At 34.8% G+C, this 21,653-nt stretch overlaps 1 protein-coding gene across 8 annotated transcripts in view; it reads left to right on the forward strand.

Moving 5' to 3' along the window:
* Cdh18 (cadherin 18) overlaps positions 1–21,653 on the forward strand; it is an 834,629-nt gene that overhangs the window by 748,442 nt on the left and 64,534 nt on the right. For all 8 annotated transcript variants that reach the window (XM_029544026.1, XM_029544030.1, XM_029544027.1 and 5 more), the window contains 2 exons: positions 4,103–4,290; positions 20,672–20,925. In XM_029544026.1, coding sequence (XP_029399886.1) covers positions 4,103–4,290; positions 20,672–20,925 — 442 coding nt within the window. The remainder of the gene's footprint in view (positions 1–4,102; positions 4,291–20,671; positions 20,926–21,653) is intronic.

The raw sequence follows: 21,653 nt of genomic DNA on the forward strand, positions 1-21,653 counted from the left end.
AGGGGAACAGAGGTGGGGGGAGGGGTATGGGAATCTTTCGGGATAGCATTTGAAATGTAAATAAAGAAAATAATAATAATAAAAAAAATTTATTTTTTACTATGTTCATTTTTTTTTTTTTACACTGCACTCATTATCAACTTCCTGGTCCACCCTCCCACAGTTCCTCATCCCATTCCTCCTCCCCCTTGTCTACAAGAGGATGCCCTGCCAACCTACACTTTCACCCCACACCCCCTGCCAGACTTCCCCACTCCCTTGGGCCTCAAGTCTCTCAAAGTTTTGGTGCATCTCCTCTCACTGAGGCCAGACCAGGCACCTCTCTTCTGTATATATGTTGGAGCCTCATATCAGCTAGTGTATACTGCCTGATTTGTGGCTCAGTGTCTGAGAGATCTTGGGGAGCTAGGTTAATTGAGACTGTTGGTCTTCCTATAGTGTCGCCCTCCTCCTCAACTTCTTCCAGCCTTTCCTTAATTCAGCCTCAGAGGTTCCTAGCTTCTATTCATTGGTTGGATGTAAGTTATCTGCATCTGACTCTTTCAGCTACTTGCTGGGCCTCTTGGAGGGCTGCCATACTTGGCTCCTGTCAGTAAGTACACCATAACATCAGTAATAGTGTCAGGTCTTGGAGCCTCCCCTTGAGATGGATTTCAAGTTGGATGGGTCACTGTATACCCTTTATCTCAGTATCTTTTTTTTTTGTCCTCGCAGTTTGTTTTTATTGCTGCATAGAAACTTTTAAATTTTACCTATTATTATTTGTGAGTTCTCACTTCGTTTCTGAACTGTTGGCATCCTTTTCAGAATGTCTTTCCCTGTGCAGACTTCTTCAAGTGTGCTCCATATGTCAGCCGCTCACTCTCTCAGAGTTCAGGTTTATGTTAAGGGCTTTTATTCACTTGGAGTTTATACAGAGTGAGAACTGAGGATCTATTTTTACTCCTCTACATATGGATACATGGTTTGTTCAGCACCGTTTGTTAAGGATGTTGTCTTTTTCTCCAACATGTAACTTTGTGAACTGTATCAAAGCTGAGGTAGCTGAATTGGTTTGTATTTGTATCATCTGCTGCATTCATTTCTCTACATGAATATTTTTGTTCTGGTGTTATGGTATATCTGGCATGATAAATCTTAATTAACCTGAAAGTGGAATGACACCTTCAGCATCATTGAGTTTGTGACAGATTACTTTCACTCTTGTCTTCTGTACATCCATATTGATTTTAGTTTTCTTTTACTGTTTCTATGAAGAATGATATTGTAAATGTAACAGAGATTGAGTTACATAAAGAGCCTGCTTTTAGTAAAAGAGCTATTTCTACAATATTTGTTCTGCCTATCTATGAGCACAGAGGGTATTTTTATCTACTAGAGTCTTACTCTTTTTCTTTCTTTAATGTCTTCAAGTATCTGTGTTATATAGGCTATTTTTACTCCAAGGTTAAGAAGCTGAAGGGGTTTGCAACCCCATAGGAAGAACAACAATATCAACCAATCAGATCCCCCAGAGCTCCCAGGGACTAAATCACCAACCAAAGAGTACACGTGGAGGAAGCCATAGCTCCAGCCCCATATGTAGCAGAAGATGGCCTTGTTGGGCATCAATGGGCGAGGCCCTTGGACCTGTGAAAGCTCAATGCCTCAGTATAGGGGAATGCCAGGGTGAGGACGCAGGAGGGGGTTTGGTGAGATGGGGAGCACCCTCATAGAAGCAGGGGGATTGGGGATGGGATAGTGAGTTCCCAGAGGGTAAAGCAGGAAATGTAAATTAATAAACTATGCAATAAAAGAAATTTAAAAAAAAAAAAAACCAACAATGATGTGTATTGGATATCTTCCTTAAACTTTCCTTGAATCGTTTATTGTGGTGTGCAAGATTGCAAGTGTTAATTTACTATAAGAATTTTCTGGTGGAATTGTTAGATTATTTACATATAGGAACATGGCTTCACCCAATCAGGGCACTTGAACTTCTTCATTCATTGTTTAATATTTTCTCTTTTCTGATTGTCTTTTGTATTTTCAATGTTTAATGAGACTGAATAAATTGGACATCTTTATCTCCTCCCTGATATTTGTTTTCTCATTTAGTATAATATTGGGTATTGTTTATAGTTAATGATTGAATTTATCCACTGGCTCCATATAGATTACCACCAGTAGGTGCACACAAGTGACAACAATGGTTCCCTTTCATGAATATATCACTAGGAAATAGTTTTTGTATTATACGTAGAGTTCCATAAAATCTTTATGCATCTGTTTCTGATTATTGATAGACCCTACTTATTTATACCCTTACCAGTATTAGAATTTGCTAGAAGTCTGTGACTGATCGAAGTGGCTGCATGCAGCCCTGAAGATGATATTTTCAAATTGATTTTCTGTATTCTGAGTCCTTGTTTTTTTTTTTTCTACCCCATCTTCCATAATATTCGCTGTGTTTAGTAGGGACAATAGACTGTCTTGTTTAGGGCTGAAAACTTAACTTACACATTCTCAAAATGACACAAGTGCAACCCTAAGCTTTTTTCAGCCACCACATTTCAGTACAAGAGAGGTTTCTCTGACTATACCTGAGAGTAGCACTGACTCTGGGTGTGTTTATATATTTAGAATGTTGTTAGACAATATATCAATTTGAATAAACAACAGAATCAGCTCGTCCATCTAAGCCTCCTCTCTGTTGTGGGCTTTTGAATGGAGATGCAGTACTTGGTGTGGATGTTCTCCTGTGGAGCCTCAGATTTGGGAAGCAGTCAGTAACTCAGGCACGTGACAGTTTCACAATGGACTCATCTCATATGGCTGGTTGATAGTCTTCATAGTGGGATTCAAATCAGGTGATATAATTGATACCATTTTATTCAGCAGTAAAATGCATGATATTATGTAGCTATACAAAACTGCACAGTTACCTGCATAATTCAAATTTCCTTCTCTGTATGATTCTACCAGTATGTGATGACTTAACGTATAGGGTCCCAATGCCAATGTTCTGGTGGGCAACCAATAGGAATAAAAGGAATCTGAACTCTTTGGGCAGCATCTATGGCCTCCTTGGCTCAAAAGTCACAAGGAGGTACTCCACACTTGGCAAAATACATTTTGTTTATTAACCAATGACTTCTAGATTATGCTTTTTGTCAGCCATGGAGAGTATCTCCATTCTTTGATAAATTGTTTGTTGTTCAGTTATAAGGTATTAGTTTTCCATTTTCAGAGCATCTTCTGTGTGGTTTACTCTCTTCTCCACTTCTTTGCCTACCTATATCAGCATCTTCTCCTTTTCTAACTTTACTAAACTTGGATGTCCCCCACCACTTCCACTTGAAAATTGCCAACATTTTAACATTTTCCCTTCCTTAAGTTGGTACCTTCATAGTCATTTCTAGATATTTGGTCTCTACAGGAACTCCAAGCTGAACATATAGAAATTGAGATTTTAAATTAGGCCACATATGAGGGAGAATTTGTGGTATCCATTGTTTTGTTTTTGTCTTTTGTACCACAATAAAATATAGAATTCATGTTCAAAACTAGATATAAATATAAATATATATATAAATTTCTAGTTCAAAATTTTTATTTACATATTATCTGCTTAATATTATTGCTATAATATTTGGTAAATGATTTATTTAATCACATTTAAATTCAAGAGTTCTAGTATTTATACTGTAACTTTGAATGTTGTAATAAAATACATTAATAAATGTACTTTTAATTTTATTAACTACTTAAAATAATATTAAAGTAAACTGGGATTACTTATGCTTGACTGATTAAATTTTATTCACTATAAATGAAATTTTCTATTATTGTCCATTTGTTTTAGTAAAAGTAATAATATGTAGATAAAGATGACATGTAGATAAGGTAATATATAAATAAAAGTTTTTAACAAGTCTATTATTTTACATATATTATAATATTTATATATTGAAATATTTACGCCAACCTAAAAGAATATTGATAGATATCTCATTATATATTATGTTCACTTGATAGTGCCAATAAGATACTTCTTATTTCTCATGAGATATGTATGCTATGAACATTATTGTTTATAACTTTAATATGAAATATTTTCCAGAACACTATCAACTGTATGTTCCTGAGTCTGCTCAAGTTGGTTCAGCTGTTGGGAAAATCAAGGCAAATGATGCAGACACAGGATCAAATGCAGATATGACCTACTCCATCACTAACGGAGACGGGATTGGAGTATTCTCTATCTCCACTGACAAGGACACCAGAGAAGGAATACTTTCCCTAAAAAAGGTAAATAAAAATTATGCTGATTCACATCAGTCACCAATATTTCCAGGAATAAAATTTAGCATATATATATATATATATATGTGTGTGTGTGTGTGTGTGTGTGTGTGTTTGTGTGTATTTGTATGTGTATATGTATATGTTTCTGGTCACTAAAAGAAAATGTTTTTAGTATTGTATATTATATATTTTCTTCTTTTTATGTATAAAAGACTCCATAGAAGACCATCTTTCCCTTGTGGTACTCTTTTAAATTACTGATTCTCTGTGGTTCCACGTTCTGCCACATTGCTGGGGTGTGCAAACTCAGCTTGGATGGACAGAAGAAGGGATCTTAGGTTACAAACATAGCCTAAGATGGGGCCCCAGAGTGGGTGAAAAACAAGGCAGGCTGAGGTCAAGGAAGCACGGGTTCCTAAACTCAAGGGCGCTCAGTCGCTCATGAGATCTGCTAGGAGTTGGGAATGGAGGTGCCCAGTGCAGACTGGTGACTAGCCAAGTTCAGGGGGTTCCGTAACTCCCAGGAATCCAGTTGGGGTCCTCATGAGTCCGGAAGGATGGCGGAAAGCAGGCTGGAACTCCAGCTCAGCTCAGCAGTGTGTGTATGTGCCCAGGAGTGTGGAGTGGTCTTCTGCTGGAGACTTAGGCAGCGAGGCTCTATATGATGAAGGGTTCCCCTCACATTAGTTCTTGATGAGAGAAACTGTCCTTGCTTGTCCAGACTATTTATTTTTCATTGTGGAAAACAGGTGCATACAACGGACTCAGGGTAGACTAAAGATTAAATACATTTTGCAGGAAGGAATGTACAGGAACGGAATCTCATTGGCTCAATCCTCATGGTTAGCCAATATAGATATCTCATTTGCATGGAGAATTCTGTGTTATATGCCTAGTGGTCATGATCCTCATGTGTGTTGTGGTCACTTCTTCCAGGACAGAAATGGAGTCAGGAGCAGATGAAATGCCTCTAGGTCTCAGATATGAGAATACTGGGTTTCTGAATCCATTCTACCATCCCAGTTTTTGTCTGGTGACATGGTTCCAATTGCCCCATAATTCTCCTCATGTATGGCATGATCTCCTCTCTCCATGCAGATAATCCATCATCATGAGAACCTTTCAATCCCCTATCATAAAACTTGAATCTTTATTTCACTATGCTCTTTCCTTTCCCCCAAATTTTCCTCTAAGTTGACCAACCACTTTTAGTGCTTTTATTCTGAGAAATGGAATTAAATTTTAATTTTTATTTGTGACTGAATTTTCCGATCTTCTGTCATGAATGTATGTAACTTGAATATTAACATGATAGGATACTAGAATCTGAAGAAGGGAGAATGAAAATGGAAGAGATAACTCAAGAGAATTGTTGATTTTAAGAGATGCACTGGGCCGGGCAGTGGTGGCACATGCCTTTAAACCCAGCACTTGGGAGGCAGAGACAAGTGGATTTCTGAGTTGGAGGCCAGCCTGGTGTACAGAGTGAGTTCCACGGCAGCCAGGGTTATTCAGAGAAACTTTGTCTCAAAAATCAAAAAAAAAAAAAAAAAAAAAAAAAAAAAAAAGCATTGGATGGATTATCTTGAAAGAAAAGGATCAATAATAGAAAAATAATACTTTATGATAGTGTGCATACCCTTGAGACAAACAAAGGACAAGGACAAGAGGGAAAATAACGAACATTTACAGATATATTTACAGCAGTCTAGTTATAGGATGCTGGTATTCAGGCCATCCCAGTATTGAGCAATACTAACTTTCTAAAATTTAGCATAATATTAGAGACACCATGACAAAGGCAGCTCTTATAAAGGATAACATTTAATCGGCCTTGACTTAGACTTTCAGAGGGTTATTCCCAGTTATCATCAAGTTGAGAAACAAGGTCTAGGCAGACATGGTGCTGGGGAGCGAGCAGAGTTCTACATCTTGAGGGACTGTGTTCCACATTGTGCAGGGCTCGAGCATTTATCAGATCTCAGAGTTTGCCTCCATATTGATACTCTTTCCAATACTGCCACACCTACTCCAACAAGGCCACACCTCCTAATAGTGTCCCCTCCCACGGATCAAGCATTCAAACCCTGAGCCCAAGGGGGCGATGAGATTCAGTCCACCACAATTAGATTTTTCAGAACTAAAGCTAGTAGTAGCTAGTGCTTCTTTACCAATAAGGTAAATGATATAAAATCAATCAATATCAATAAGGTAAATATCAATAAGGTAAATGATATAAAAGTGCTTTTATATCATTGAGGATAATGAAAAACTCTTATCACCTACATGACCATAGTTTGTTTATTTTCCAAAAATAACCAAATTAATGATCACATGTTTGCATATTTGAGTGACTACATTGTATTTTCTATGCATACAATGGATTTTTATAAAAATACTTCAATTGGCAAAACATTAGTGACAAGTTAAAGAAATTCACCTTGATAATTATTCCTAATTGTCTTCAACTTGGGCTCGCTTTCCTAGGTTTGTGTTCAGAAGAGCTGAATTAATTTTATTTTATATCTTCCAATTACTATCAATTTCTCAGTTAATGTATTGCTGTGTATTTTTAAAGTAATTGCATTTTAAAAGTGAACTCTGTTCTCCAGTGTGTTTTAAACTTCATAAGATACTGGTTCAGGTGGCATGATACAGATAAAACAATCCTTGAAAACCTGTTTCTTACTTAATCTCTAAGGCAGCTCACCTTAGTCAGCAGTGCAGAAAAGCTAATCTCCTCAGAGATCAAAATCAGTGCTGCTCTATAAATCAGCAGCAGGCACACTGGCTCATCCCACTCCATATCATCGCTTCATCGGGAAATTGCCAAGTTGGATTCACTGACGCATTGCATGGAACCTTGTAAATACCCTTTGATAAGTTTCACTCGTAGTTTAATGGAGCCTGACTAGGTGGAAAGGTGAGAAAGATAAGGAAGAATTGGAAGCTTCGTTCATTTCTCTGACGAAAACCATCTGAAGCTTGAGGGTGGGTTGTGTCTAGGAGGCTGTCAGAACCTCCTATTGATGTCACTTTATAAAAAGGTCCCTGTGGAGAAGTTGTTCTGGGTATTATTGTTGTTGTTTGGTTTGTTTATGGTATGCATATGAGGATTTTGCTTGAGTGTGTTTGCATGGCTGGTGCCTGTGGAGGTGAGAAAAAGGCATAAGATCCCTGGGGAATAGAGCTATGTATGGTTAGGGAGCACCATGGGAATTCTGGGCAGCAAGTCCAGATCTGCTACAGGAACAATTGGTCTGCATAACTGAATCATTCCTCCCGAAGCTGCCATTCTAACTTCAAGGTTACTACTTTTTTTTTTTTTTTTCACAAGTACATATCTTTATATTTCTTACCTCATTATTTATTAACTCAGGACATAACATCTTGTTTTTATTTATTTTTAAAAGTAACATATGGCATTTCATTCAATTTCTCCCATAAATAAGAGACAACTTCAATTCAGTCTTTGTTTGCACAAAACAGCCAAAATTTTGTTGTAAATGCACCTCAACCTAGCTTGACCACTCCTTCTTGTGGAAGCTTCTCCACTGTTAATCTTGATTAATTTAATTGTTCCATCACCTGGATCAATGTAGGCTTTTTTTTTTTTCTTGTTATTCTATATAGCTTTTTCTGTGTTGCATATACTGGCTTCAGAAATATAAACTTATGCAATGTATTTTGATTATATTCTTTCTCAACTCTTAATATCTTCTCTCTAGGGTTTCCTTAATTTCCTCATCTTCCAACTTCATATTCTTTGTCACTTTCAAAATGATAAGCAAAGCAAAGAAAGAAAAAAAAAACAATAAATGGTACCAAATCTGAACAAAGCAAAAGTCACACAAAAATTAAGGAGCACAATTTGTGGTGCCCAGTTACTTCTGAACATAAGCCTGACCTTGTCTGTGGTTGATACACTTACTGACACTCCATTGGAGAACAACCGGTTATTCTTTTCTCCAGAGGTATAACTTTCACATAGATTCTTAATTAGCATTGACATATTCTGTCCACTATTCATTGTATGTCCTTAGACTTTGTGTGTCTTGACAATAAAGTCTTGAGTATGCTGTCTCTGATTCTCTCGAGTGTATATGCAAATCAGTCCTAGAGAGGCACAGTTTCCTAGGAGTCATTTACACCCTCTGGCTTTTACATTCTTCCCATCTCCTCTTCTGCAAAGTTCCCAGAGTCTTCAGGCAGGGCATGATCAAGGCATCTAAGTAGGACTAAGTAAGTACTCAAATGTTTCTCATTCTTTGTTGATTCTACAGTTGGGGGCCTCTGTGTTAATTCTCATCCGTCACAATGAGAGGCTTCTCTAGTAGAGAGTAATTAATGCTCTGAACTATGTGTATAGTAATAAATCAGAGGGAATAATTTTATTGCTATGTTCCTTTTAAATAATAATCAAGTGGGTTTTCCCTATCTAGTTTCTGTGGGTTTGTTTGTTTGTTTGTTTACCAGATTGACAGTGTCTGATAGGATCCATCTAATGGAGTGAGCCTCAAATCAATTCTTTTTTTAAAGTGGTTGGTTAGCCCATAACATTTATGCCAGATTCTCACCAGTATATTTTGCACACATGATGCTGCTCTAAGTCATAGGGTATGGAGCTAATAGATATCGATAATCACTTTCTCCTCTGTTGTAATGAATTCCAGCACCATGGATGCTTTTCAGTTGAGATAAAGATACTAGTTAGGAACCAGCTTGACTTCTCTGTGTTCAATTGCCTCAGTGATATCTTCAGCAATAGTACATTATTGTCAGGTTATGGAGGGGAATTGATATCATTGGTGACAGCTTGTGATGTTTAGGAGAAAGATTCTACGGAATGCAATTGGTGAAAAACACAACATAATTTCTTTTAAAACATAAAGTTATCTTAAATATTTATTATTATTTTATGTATCTAATATATTGCATTCATATAAGAACTCTGTGTACTACATACGTGCAGTGCCCACAGAGACACTACAGCCAATTTAAGAGAATATGATATATTTTTTACTTTAATCATATTAGTATCATGTCAAATAACATATATTTGTTCTTTTAAATATTACATTTATTGAGACTTTTATGGTTATTCTTTTGCTTTGAATAAAAGATTAAAAGATATTCTATTCTTAATTACTTTTCTATGGATTTTTAATGTCTGTTGGACCACAAAGGAAAACAAATAAGACAAAAAATTATATTTGAATGTGTATTACAAACACAAAAATAATGATGATTTCACATTGTGATTCTAATTACCTCTTCATTAGGAACAATTGTTTGCTATTCTACTCTTAGACAATTCTAGTATCTGAGAATTTTTTTTGCTTTTCCAGAAGCAATGTAGAGTCCAGATTTCAGTTTGATCAGCTGAATTGCTCTATTTCTATCATATATGAAAAAAGAAAGGTATTAGGCAAACTCTATTCTTTACGGTTAACATTAGGCATGACTATGATCCTGGAATAATGAATAAATTAAAACTACTAATTGTTTGTTATTATTTTAAATATATATAATAATGCTCAACATAATACATTTACAGTACTGGAAACTGGTAATCTAATAAAACATTGTGATTAGCTGAGTTATATTGAATCATTAATACTGATAAATTTTTTACCTATGTCTTACATAGAAATATATTTATACAATTAGTATATATGTATAGATGTATGTGTGCATATATATGCATATATGTGGATATGTGTATACATATATGTGTATATACAGATATCAATGTACATGGATAAAATTGTGTCTAATAAACTATATAAAGATTATTTGAGATTAAATATATTTTCATTTGTTTTCATGTTTGAGAGAAATATAAAACATGTTATTCTAATTACTATTGATATTGGAATTGTAACCATATTAATGTTCACAATTTTGTTAAGTGAAATCTATAAAAGTGAGCTTATGCAATTCTCATTCCACAGATGTCCAATACCCTGGGAAAACCTAAAAAAATTGACTGTAAAGCATGCCAAGCAAGGAAGTTCAGTCAGAGAAGAGCTAGTCTATTTAATTTTATTTTTCCTTATGCTAACGTATCATAATTTATAATGCAAACATTGAAGAGAATTATAAGCAATGATGCTATTGTGATATTATATACTACTTTGGATTGTCTGTTTTCCAGAATTAAAATCAAATTTTAATGTATGGAAATGGGAACTTTACTGAATCATTATCAACTGACGGTGAAATACAAATGCAAGTGAAGGGACAACACATAAATTACATAAAGGCAAAACTTTCCTATTGCCTAGAAGAACAGAATCTAGAATCCTTCCACCCTGTACTCCATGAAAATTTGACCAATATGCCTTGGCTGGATATTAGTTTCAGTATCCATATAGTTATCAAGGTAATATAGTTCGAAAGGAGAAACACACAAAGATATTTGAAGGGACAGTACAAGAAAGAAATTGATGAGAAACTATTTAAATGTTCTAAATATGTACATTTAGATAGAGAAACTCTGATGTGATAGATTGCAACTATCTATGTTAATGTGAAATGGATTTATATTAAGGAGCAAAAGTGCTGTATTATATGTGAGAAAGAGCGATGATATGTAAAAACAATTACTTAGAATAATGAGATAAAATTAAGAGAGTAAAATCTTCCATGAAAATCACACTTAACTATTGATAATGAGGTATTAAATTACAGAATTGAGCATTATCTAAAGAGTAGTAAGAGAAATCCAATTGCCCAAGGAAAGTAAAATTGTCCTGGGTAGGTACTTCTTGCAGAAAAAAAGAAGTTAAAGAAATTTGTCTAAATATTGTTAGTTTCATAGCTGAATAATTATTTTAATTAAAGATGTTACAAAATAACTTAGACATCTTATAATTAGAACAAAGAACTTATTGACTCATTTTACATTTAATACCAAATAGTTAGAAAAATGATGAATGAGCAATTTTATTACTGAGGACAATATATGCACAGAAAGTCTAATTCTTTGTATTTATTCACTTACTTTATGCCAAGCTATCTGCTCTTCTATTAGGTGTTGAACAATATAACTTCAATATTAAAAGTGAGAGTACACAGCTGGATCAAAAACACATTCAATTCATTTGTAGCTGCTTCCATTTCTCAATTTTTATAACTTCTTATCCTCAGTTGTATGAGAAGAACAATTGAACAATTAATTATAAGTCAAGATTAAGTGAACCTATTTACATTAAACACAGAGTACAGGTTAGCTGTTGACAATTCATATTTCAGAAATAATACGAAATTATGCATGTGTTAATGAAGTAACATGTTAAACAAGTATATTTGTGAGGGATGGACTATTCGTCACTTTCCATGTACTAAGAATTATTTCAGACTCAAGAAATATGAATATGAGTTACAGAATATGGTTTCCTTTGCAGAAAACTGTGTAGATATGAAGTATTGTCAAAACATGGGTGTATGATAATACTATTCATTTATTGTAAAACTGTTTTGATCTCAGTTTATTTATATCTAATAACCTTACCTTTCAAGTCTGAAAGGATTTATATAACATACTGAGAAATATATGCAACCCTGAGAACAAGAGTAATTTTACCTTCAAGCAATATATGACAGCCAATCCCAAGTTTGTCCTGTGAATTCCATCGTTATGAGACATCAAATTCATTTCTCTACTCACACTTACATACATACAGTAACACATACAGTGATTTAAAACGGAAGTACACTCTGAAATGTATTACTTTGGGACAACTATGTGTGGGATAAAACAACTGGACTGTCAGAACACTGAAGAGAACTGCCAGCAGGGTCAGGGGAGGGAGACAAGAATGATAAAGGTGTTCACTCTAAAATGTACAAATAATATCCTCCTAATACAGAAATTGGGTAGGTGGGGGGAATGCTCATCAATTGTTTAACTGACAACTAGTTAAATATAAAAGAACATGAGTTAGAGGCAGGAAATCGATTGTATTTTCTATAAGAATAATCAACGTAAAGGAAGTAAAATAAGTAATACCAATAATTCATAAAGGAAATAGGGGTACTTTATGGCATTAATACTTGTAGGTGAAAATTGTCACATGAGCATATTATGAAAAGCTGGCTACTAAAAGCCAACAAAACAAATATATGATCATTTTTTCCAAATGTCAGAAGACTTCTTTTCCTACTAAACCAGAGATATTTGAAGCATAGTAGTTTAGGTTACATATGTGGTAATGGAAGCACAAGGCTCTATAGGAAATAACATGCCCATAATGATAAATTCAAAAATAAAATTAGGAACAAAAAGTAAATTGTATCCTAAACTCACCAATTAACTATGTGTATGTAACATTTTCAAAATATCCATAAACACTCAAGGCACAAAACACTGTGTACAAAGTGGTGTGTTAAGTATGTCTCAGAATATTCAACTTCTAAATATATTAATGACCAAAACCAAATTGATAATAATAAAATTAGATAAATTAATATGCATCTAAAATTGGAAGATTAGAAGAGAAGATTAGTTAATAACAACCAAAGGTTAGAAAACAAATATTAGTACCATGAAAATTTATAAAGAGAAAATTTATAAATGAATTTGTTTATTAAGAAATATGGAAGATATAAAAGGAACTAAGAGCTACAAAATTTGAAAAATTATACCAGTATTTCTCATTTACACATTAACTTCATAAAAATAAAATAAAACATGACAATGAAAGTAAAAATAAACAAAATAGAAGCTAAAAGAAGCACACAAAAAAGATGGACTTAGTTTTAAGTTGGCTATTCTTGATACTTTCCCTGGAGAACTACTGATATACTCAGTGAGAATTTATTGAGAAAAACTGAGTTTCTTTCCTTCTTGTAGCAGGTATCAATTATAAATAGCTTCCTGGTTAGAGGTAAGACATTGTGCCCATTTCTCTGTCTCCATGTTTGGATTCTGTCAGGCTTGAATTTGTGCAGGTATTATGTAAGTTCTCATGGACTCTGTGAGTTCATGTGTCCTTATTTCTGTTGTGTCTGGGAGACATGCTTCTTGGAACTCCAAGGACCAGCCTCAGCTTGGAGGGGGTTCTAAGAAAGGGGTGTCTGGTTACTGTGAGAAGAACAATTCGAAGTCAATTCATGAATCCAAGATGGTGACTTAGGTTGTGTCTGGACTGCTCTTTGTGTGTGTGTGTGTGTGTGTGTGTGTGTGTGTGTGTGTGTGTGTGTGTGTGTTCTGCTCTGAGTTAGACAGCTTTTTCTTGTTATTCTAGAAAAATTATCTGGTTGAGACAGCTCTCTCTGCTAGTAATAACTCTTATAGCTAGCTGGATAACTCATGGGTTTTCTGACCAAAGTCAGAAAAGCTGCTATAAGGAATTACTGGATCTTCCAACCAAGTTAGAAATGCTGTTATCTTGAAAAAATTCTTCAAGAGCTGTTTTCACTCTTCAGAGAACTCTGGTGAGATTAACTCTCTCTAGAGAAAAATTTGGAAGAACTGCTATAGAGTTCTGGTAGCTCATCAAATGCAGACCAAAATCCCAGATTTTGTTTGCACATCTCTTCATCCATTTCTTTCAGATATCCTTTTGATTGATCTTATGAATCAGTATCCTGAAATCTCAGCCCCTTAATTCTTAGGAGACAGTAAGCACACATTTTCTTTAAACACTGCAATAATAATTCAGAGATCTACCTATCTTTGTTAAGCACAGAGGATAAACTAATTGGGTGGGACTTTGCTCTGAAAATACCATTTCTACTGCATCTGAGCCCTGACTGTGTCCTAAGGATGACTAAGCTCAGGAATTTTCTTGCCTTTGTATCTCCCTGCCCTTTTTAGTTTTCTGACAAACTGGCTCATAGTGTAGCTACCTTAGCTCCTTTAGATTCAAGAAGCTCCTCATAATTCATATTGCATCCATATTTGCATAGATTAGAAATTATGTATTTTTAAACTCATGGATTTAGAATTCTTTTCCACAGACTTAAGGGTTGCCCCGAAGATCCCAGCCTTTACCATTTTGCTGAGACAGCCACACCATCAACTCCTGGACTCAGACTGTTTCTAATTTTATCATGGACTCATTAAGATTAAGAGGGAAAACATTCCTCAGGAAAGAATCATCCACTGCTAGTACTGGTTCCTGAAAATGTGTATATTATTACACAAACAAGTCTTACACCACAGCAGCCATTGACACTCCTGGTAGCTCACACTGGGACTGTGTCCCAGGGGCAGGAACTTTGTTACTCTGTCCTGATCAAGGCCACCCCAGGCTCAGCATTGGAAGTCATCAACCACTATTGGTTCTTGCTCTCCTCTTTCTGCCTCCTTTGATGCATATATATCTGAGTCTTGACTGGTGTACTGACTGGTTTTGTTTCAACTTGACACAAGTTCGAGTTATCTCAGAGAAAGGATCTTGATTTGGTGAAGTGCCTCCATGAGATCCAGCTATGGGACATTTTCTCAATTAGTAATCAAGCAGGAGGGCCGATTGTGGGTGGTGCCATCCCTGGGCTGGGAGTCCTGGGTTCTTTAAGAAAGCAAGCTGAGCAAGCCAAGGGAAGCAAGCCAGTAAAGAACATCCCTCATTGGCCTCTGTATCAGCTCCTGCTTTCTGACCTGCTTGAGTTCCAGTCCTGACTTTTGTTGGTGATGAACAGCAGTATGGAAGTGTAAACTGAATTAACCCTTTCCTTCCCAACTTGCTTCTTGGTCATGATGATTGTGCAGGAATAGAAACCATGACTAAGACAATGGAGTAGTTTGAAAATGTCATCCCATTTAAGACAACATACCTTAAAGTCTCTTGTTGTCTGCAAACCATCCAGTTGTAGAGGTTTAAATAGGAAAGAGAAGGGAGAGAAGGATAAACTAGGGAATAAGGGGAGGAAATAATTAACACCAAGTTATTTTTGAAAAGTCAAATGGAAATGTATTACTATATTAGCATCCTAAACATTCATGTATAAAATATGTTTAAAATTAGTATATCTTGGGGTACACAATGTCTCAATTAGAGATATATGCTATCAAGTAAACCTCCAATACTAGAATGGCACCATCTTTTTGACTTACTGGCCAAAGGATGTATCATGATCCTCCAAACACTATAGGCAATGGTTACCATCCTTCTGATAGCAAAGGAATATTGATGAAGATACCACTTGCGTATGTCACTGAACATAAAGTCTATGCTGCCTAACTAGAAACTAAAATTTCACCCCTACTGACTACCATATACAATGCTGAATCATGCTATGTGTGTCACTGAAGAGTGAGTCTATTATCATTCTTACCCAGCCATGAATCTTGTTACATACCTGCCATACAGGTCCATAGTGGCCCTTCCTGCAAAATACAAATTTTATTGGATCCAACAACCACTATTTGGTTGGATTTAAGGCCCACTCCATTAGATGGAATACATATTTGACTCTAAAATAAAGGTAAGTACCTGAGATTAGAGTGATTATGAGTACCAGGGGGAAATCTACTATTATTATACTGCTAAATTGACATACCAATAAAAAGGTCCCTGATGATATAGTACTATACTTGTAGATCTGTGCCTCACTCATCTCTCATCAGAAAAGCTGCTTTTTGCAGTAGATGGTAATTTATAATTAATTAATTCATTTTAGGTATATCAAATAGCTCAGTGGTAAACTGTTTGCTTTGCATATTCAATACCCTAAATTCAAGAGCCATTTTCACAATAGATAACTGAATAAGCAAACAAACCTCACATACTTTGAACTGCAATAAATTCTTAAAGCAAATGATATTAAAACAAAACAAAAAACCATCAAGAAAACAAATCAATAAACAAACAAACCCACAGAGGAATGTTTTGCTTTCAAGCCTGGAATTGTTCTCCTAACGCATTAGCCAATGTTTATGATATTTTATTGCAAAACCAAAATGATCTTAGCTGCCTTGCACAGTAAATACAAACTAATGATGCAGACTTGCAGTACTCTACCCAGGAGACTTATCCTGTTTTTACAGTCTTGTAAACTAGAACGATTCAAATAATCACACCCAACCACCAATAAACACATGACCATAATAATAAACAGAATAAACAACCACCAATAAACAGAATCCGTAAGTAATAATGAACAACTTCTTGCCACAGACTGTACTCCATTCTTTTCATACAGATTCTTATCACTAACAGGAGAAATGCTGTGTCCATAATTCCTCTTTTACCTTGAGCACTGCCTAGCATAGTTGATCAATTTGGAATGACTGTCAGTGTGTGCAGAGAAAAAAAAAATCTATGAGCATAAGTGTTTAACATTGTAAAATGAAGTTACACTAGAGCTCTAATTTATCATGAATTATCAATGGCTTAAGAATGCAGTGACGGTGCCTTTATAAGTCACACCTGACCATAGTTATTCCATTTGTTTAAGCAAAACAAAAAACAAAAGCAAAACCAAAAAATTTCTATGATTTTAGTTTACAAACTCCTAGATGTTTCTTGTTATTTGCTTTTCATGATACATCAATAGTCAGAATTAATTTTCTCTTTTATATTTTTCCAGTTTGCTTTTTGATTTATGTGGCCTGGTAAATACATTTTACATTTTGTAACTTACTGTGTTTGATGGATTTTATTTAGGTGAAAGAAATTTGATTGTAACTAAGGAATATTAATCTCCATAGAAAGAATACTCTATAGATACAAAAACCTCTAAGGATTTGTAGAGTTTTTAATTTATAAGCAATGGGTAGTTGTACATGCTTACCAAAGTTATAGCATAGGCAAATGATATATTGCCACATTTATATAATTTTGTGGTTATAATACAAAAATTATTTGGTATTAAATAAATAATTTTGAAATGTACAGAATAAATGAATAAATGTATATTTCATATCAGTTTTTGTAATGGTGCAATTCAGTATCATCAGGTAGTATTCAGAACAGAAACTCTTAATATGTTCCAATTCACAGTAGTAAATCTGTTTTTAAATTTCTGACACAACCTGAATTTACTCTCTCCTTCCTTTGTGGCTGCAGATGGTCCCTATCTATCCATCTGCCATTCTTGGCAAACAAGTCTCCCAGGACAGTCATGTCTGTGTGGAGGTAGTTAAACTTATATTAGATGATCATCAACATGAAACCATGTGTCCACACAAACAACCTGCACCTTACCATTAGATGGGCAGCATTAAGACACGTGACATTTATTTTGTCAACGGGATGTGCTAAAATAAAAAAAAAAAATGTGTTTTATTCTCTTAGATACACAGCTTGAAAGTAACATCAAGATAAACCAAATGTGGGCAAATTTTCCTTCACTATTTTTCCGGAGTCGAAGGGAAGTAATATTCTCTAACAATGAATGAATGAAGATGGATGTTTTAAAATTTTGTGTTGTGAGAAAAACTGTGTATTATTAGTGAAACCATATGACCCAAGTTTTAGAATGATAAGAACCTTGGTCAAAGAGTTTTACACAAAGTAAGTTTCATAAATAATATTATAAACCGTGACATTAAGCAAACATGAGGCCCCTTGCCTTCTGCTTCCTATAAGTGGCATATCTACATACTAGAAGTCTACTCCAGATGTAAAGAGGGTGGTATTCCTCCATAATTCTTTGTTGTCATTGTTTAATTCTTTTCATTGTATATTTAATATGTGTGTTGTAAGTATGTAAACCATGTAACTGTCTGGCATGCTTACTGGTCAGAACAATGCACATGGAGTTACAAATAGTTGTGAAATTCTTTGTGGGTGCTGGGAACTAGAAAGTGGTTCTCTGATAGTAGGGCTCATAAACATTGAACATCTATCTAGCACCTATCTGGTCCTCAAGATGTAGCAAATATGTACACGTTTTGGGATACCTTGTTTTAATTTGTGTTAGATTTATAATGCTGTCAGAGTCACATTCTTATTTCTTGAAAGGAAAGTAAAAAAATCTAGAAAAGGAGAATTAATTATTTTAGAGAGTTATTTTTAGTTTCAGTTCTTTCCAAAGAAAACTATTTCTAATTAGCAGACTACAGACTGCAGACTTAACTAACCCATCATTAAAAGCATACAAATCTAAATGTATATGATTTTTTTATTCCATGTGCATATAAGTGGATTACATATGATCAGATTTTGAGATTCTAATTTTCTGAGATTTTTTTATAAAAGCTTTAAAAAGCTGTCAAATGGCTCTAGAGTCCCAGTGTTGACCATGTCACTTTGGCTCTAGGAGTTTTCCAACTCCTAGGCTCAAATTTGAAACTAAGAAGATGTTATCCTGTCTATACAATGTTCACAACCTAAGAAGGCCAGCGTCTAAGGCAATCAAGAATGGATGGAAGAAATGATCATTAGTAGTACTGGAGATTATGTTTACAAGTTCCCCATAAGGACACCTTTCAGGTCCCTATTCTCCACAATGTTGAATGAGGCATATATAACTCCCACAAGTCGCATCTTGAAGCTTCATCTTCATTATGACAACAGTTAGGCATAAAGTCTGTAAGAGATGTTTAGGTCTAGATAACAGATTCATAAATAGGATGTGGTACTCCATGCAAATAGAAATAAATATGGATGCCATGACTATAATCTAAGAATATCAGAGTCTATTTGCAAATGTAGATGTGGGCCTGATGAGACAGCCTATCTGCTAGTGTTTTGTTATAGAATGTCCTAACATTTAGAGATGTTACAAGATTAAGCCGATGACAATGACAAATCTGTGGTGTTCAGTCTAAGCAACCTAAATGACTAGGACAGCTCTTTCAGGTAAAGCAAAATATCGAAATCCCTCTATAAGGGATAGCTATAGCTGATCCCAACCAAGAACAAAAAGCCTATGATGTTCAATCAGGGCAGTTTAACATCAGAAGCCTAAATAGGGATGAAATAGTTCTATGTACTTATTTTGTCAGATATTTATCAAGATGAGTAGCCCCAAGGAAGACATCAATAGGTACCAAGTGAAAGAAAGTATCTCATACCCTCTGTTCTACCTTCCCTATCCAAAGTTTCTACAACTGAAATTAAATCTGAGATAATGTTGTGCAACAGACACACATGTAAATATAAAAGCACACTTTTGTTAGCATTTTCCAAATGTTTTTAGTTCTTCTCAAAAAGTAAATTCACCTATCCACATGCATATTTTTATCAACTTACATCATTAATACATAAAAAACAATATGACTTACAAATAAATTACTTGTTTATTATTTTGAATCCTATAATAATAGAACATCTTTATTTAAGACAAAGCACTGGTTAATATCATTGCATGTAAAGTCAAAATCATGCTGTCCAATATATATTTATATATACTTATAATATTTTAATATATATTACTAATAAATTTATTTGTATAATTGAAGGTAGCTATTAGTTGGCGAACTGGTTGTATATTCTATTTAATTAATTAGGCTATTTACCTATGCATCAGACCCTGGCTTCTTTCTTCGAACACAAATTCCTATTGGAAATTTTTAAATTAAGAAAGAAACTGAAATGATTATAATGACCAATTAATACAAGGTCAAAGCTAAAATAGGTATAAGCAAGCCATGAGAAAAAGACTGCTATTGAAAATTTTCTCCAAATGTCATAATCTAATAAGGAATATGAGAAGCACAATAGATGAAATAATACCATCAGTACAAAGTAAGAAAACAAACTACATATTTTGTACACCATAAAGAATAAACACGATAGACTGAAAATACTATACACGGAAGAGAAGAAAACATTTTCAAACGATCTACCTGTTAAAGAGCACAATTGTAGAAGGAATTAAGGCAATAGCAAAACCACAATATCTCCAATTTAAAATACACAAAAAATAATTAGAAACTAATGTGAGAGAAATCACATAAATGCTATAAGTTATTTCATTATTTTGTTTGTTGTGTTTGTTTCTGGTTATTCAAGACAGAGTTTCTTTGTGCTGTCCTGGCTGTCCTGAACTAGGTCTGAAGTTCAGGCTGGCCTCGAACTCACAGAGATCAGTCTGCTTCTGCCTCTCAAATGCTGGGTTTAAAGACAAGTACCACCACTGCCAGACTCATTTTAAATTTTAAACAAGTTACCAGCATAAATTTTTAAAATAACCACTTAATACTTCCTGGATGGTAGAGGATGGATAGGACTAAAAAGAGTCTCTGAAAGCAATTTGGTTTTCCAGAGGGGAATTTATTTCTGTAAGTAGTTACCACCCCACTTAAAGCTATGCAAAATCTCTATTATGTCTGTTTGGATATCACAATTTAGGAAAATATTATAGCTAATTTTTTGAAAGAAAAGTAAGTTGATATATCTCATATGGTTTTCATAAGTAAGAAAATAATTGCATCTTTGAAAAATGTGGAAGTTCTAACATTGGCTATCACGTTTCTCCTCTGCAGCCACTGAACTATGAGAAAAAGAAGTCTTACACACTCAACATTGAAGGAGCAAACACACATCTGGATTTCCGTTTTTCCCACTTGGGTCCATTTAAGGATGCCACCATGCTGAAGGTCATTGTTGGGGATGTGGATGAACCACCACTCTTTTCTATGCCTTCCTATGTCATGGAAGTCTATGAAAATGCCAAGATTGGGACAATTGTTGGCACTGTCTTGGCACAGGATCCAGACAGTGCTAACAGCTTAGTAAGGTATGTTATAATCTTGATCTCACAAGTACTTGAAGATTTGGCTTACGTCTTAAGGTTTTTCAATGTGAATTAAAGTATAGTTACATATTTTATTTCCATTGTTTTTTCAAATTATTATAATTAAGTAATTTAATGAATTAGCAGACTAAAGTTGATTAAATTATTAATATATGGAGGACTTGGGAAAATGAGTCAGTGCATATAGAGCTTGCTACACAAAAAGAACAGAGTATGTGTTATCTAAACATTAGGTAAAAATTCTAGATTATAATCATGGTAGTCCAAAGACAAGGATCCCAAAAGCTACTGAATAGGTAGACAATGCCTTATCAATAAGATAACTTCCATCAGTAAAAAGAAAGGAGAGTGATAAGAAAGATTCCTCAATCAACCTCAAGCCTACAAACACATACACACACACACACACACACATACTCACACACACAGACTCTGATCATTCTTTCACACAAATGTGGACTCCACAACATACACATACAGAGACAGACAGACACAGACACACATGAGGTAGATAGATGATAGATAGATTGATAGATGATGCAGAGAGAGATAAATAGATAGATGATAGATATAAGATTAGATAGATAGATAGATAGATAGATAGATAGATAGATAGATAGATAGATAGATAGATAGATAGATAGATACAGAGAGACAAAAATGCAGGCAGACAGGTAGGCAGAGAGAGAGAGAGAGAGAGAGAGAGAATA

This window comes from Mus pahari, chromosome 11 (assembly GCF_900095145.1).
Source record: "Mus pahari chromosome 11, PAHARI_EIJ_v1.1, whole genome shotgun sequence".
Classification (NCBI taxonomy): domain Eukaryota; kingdom Metazoa; phylum Chordata; class Mammalia; order Rodentia; family Muridae; genus Mus; species Mus pahari.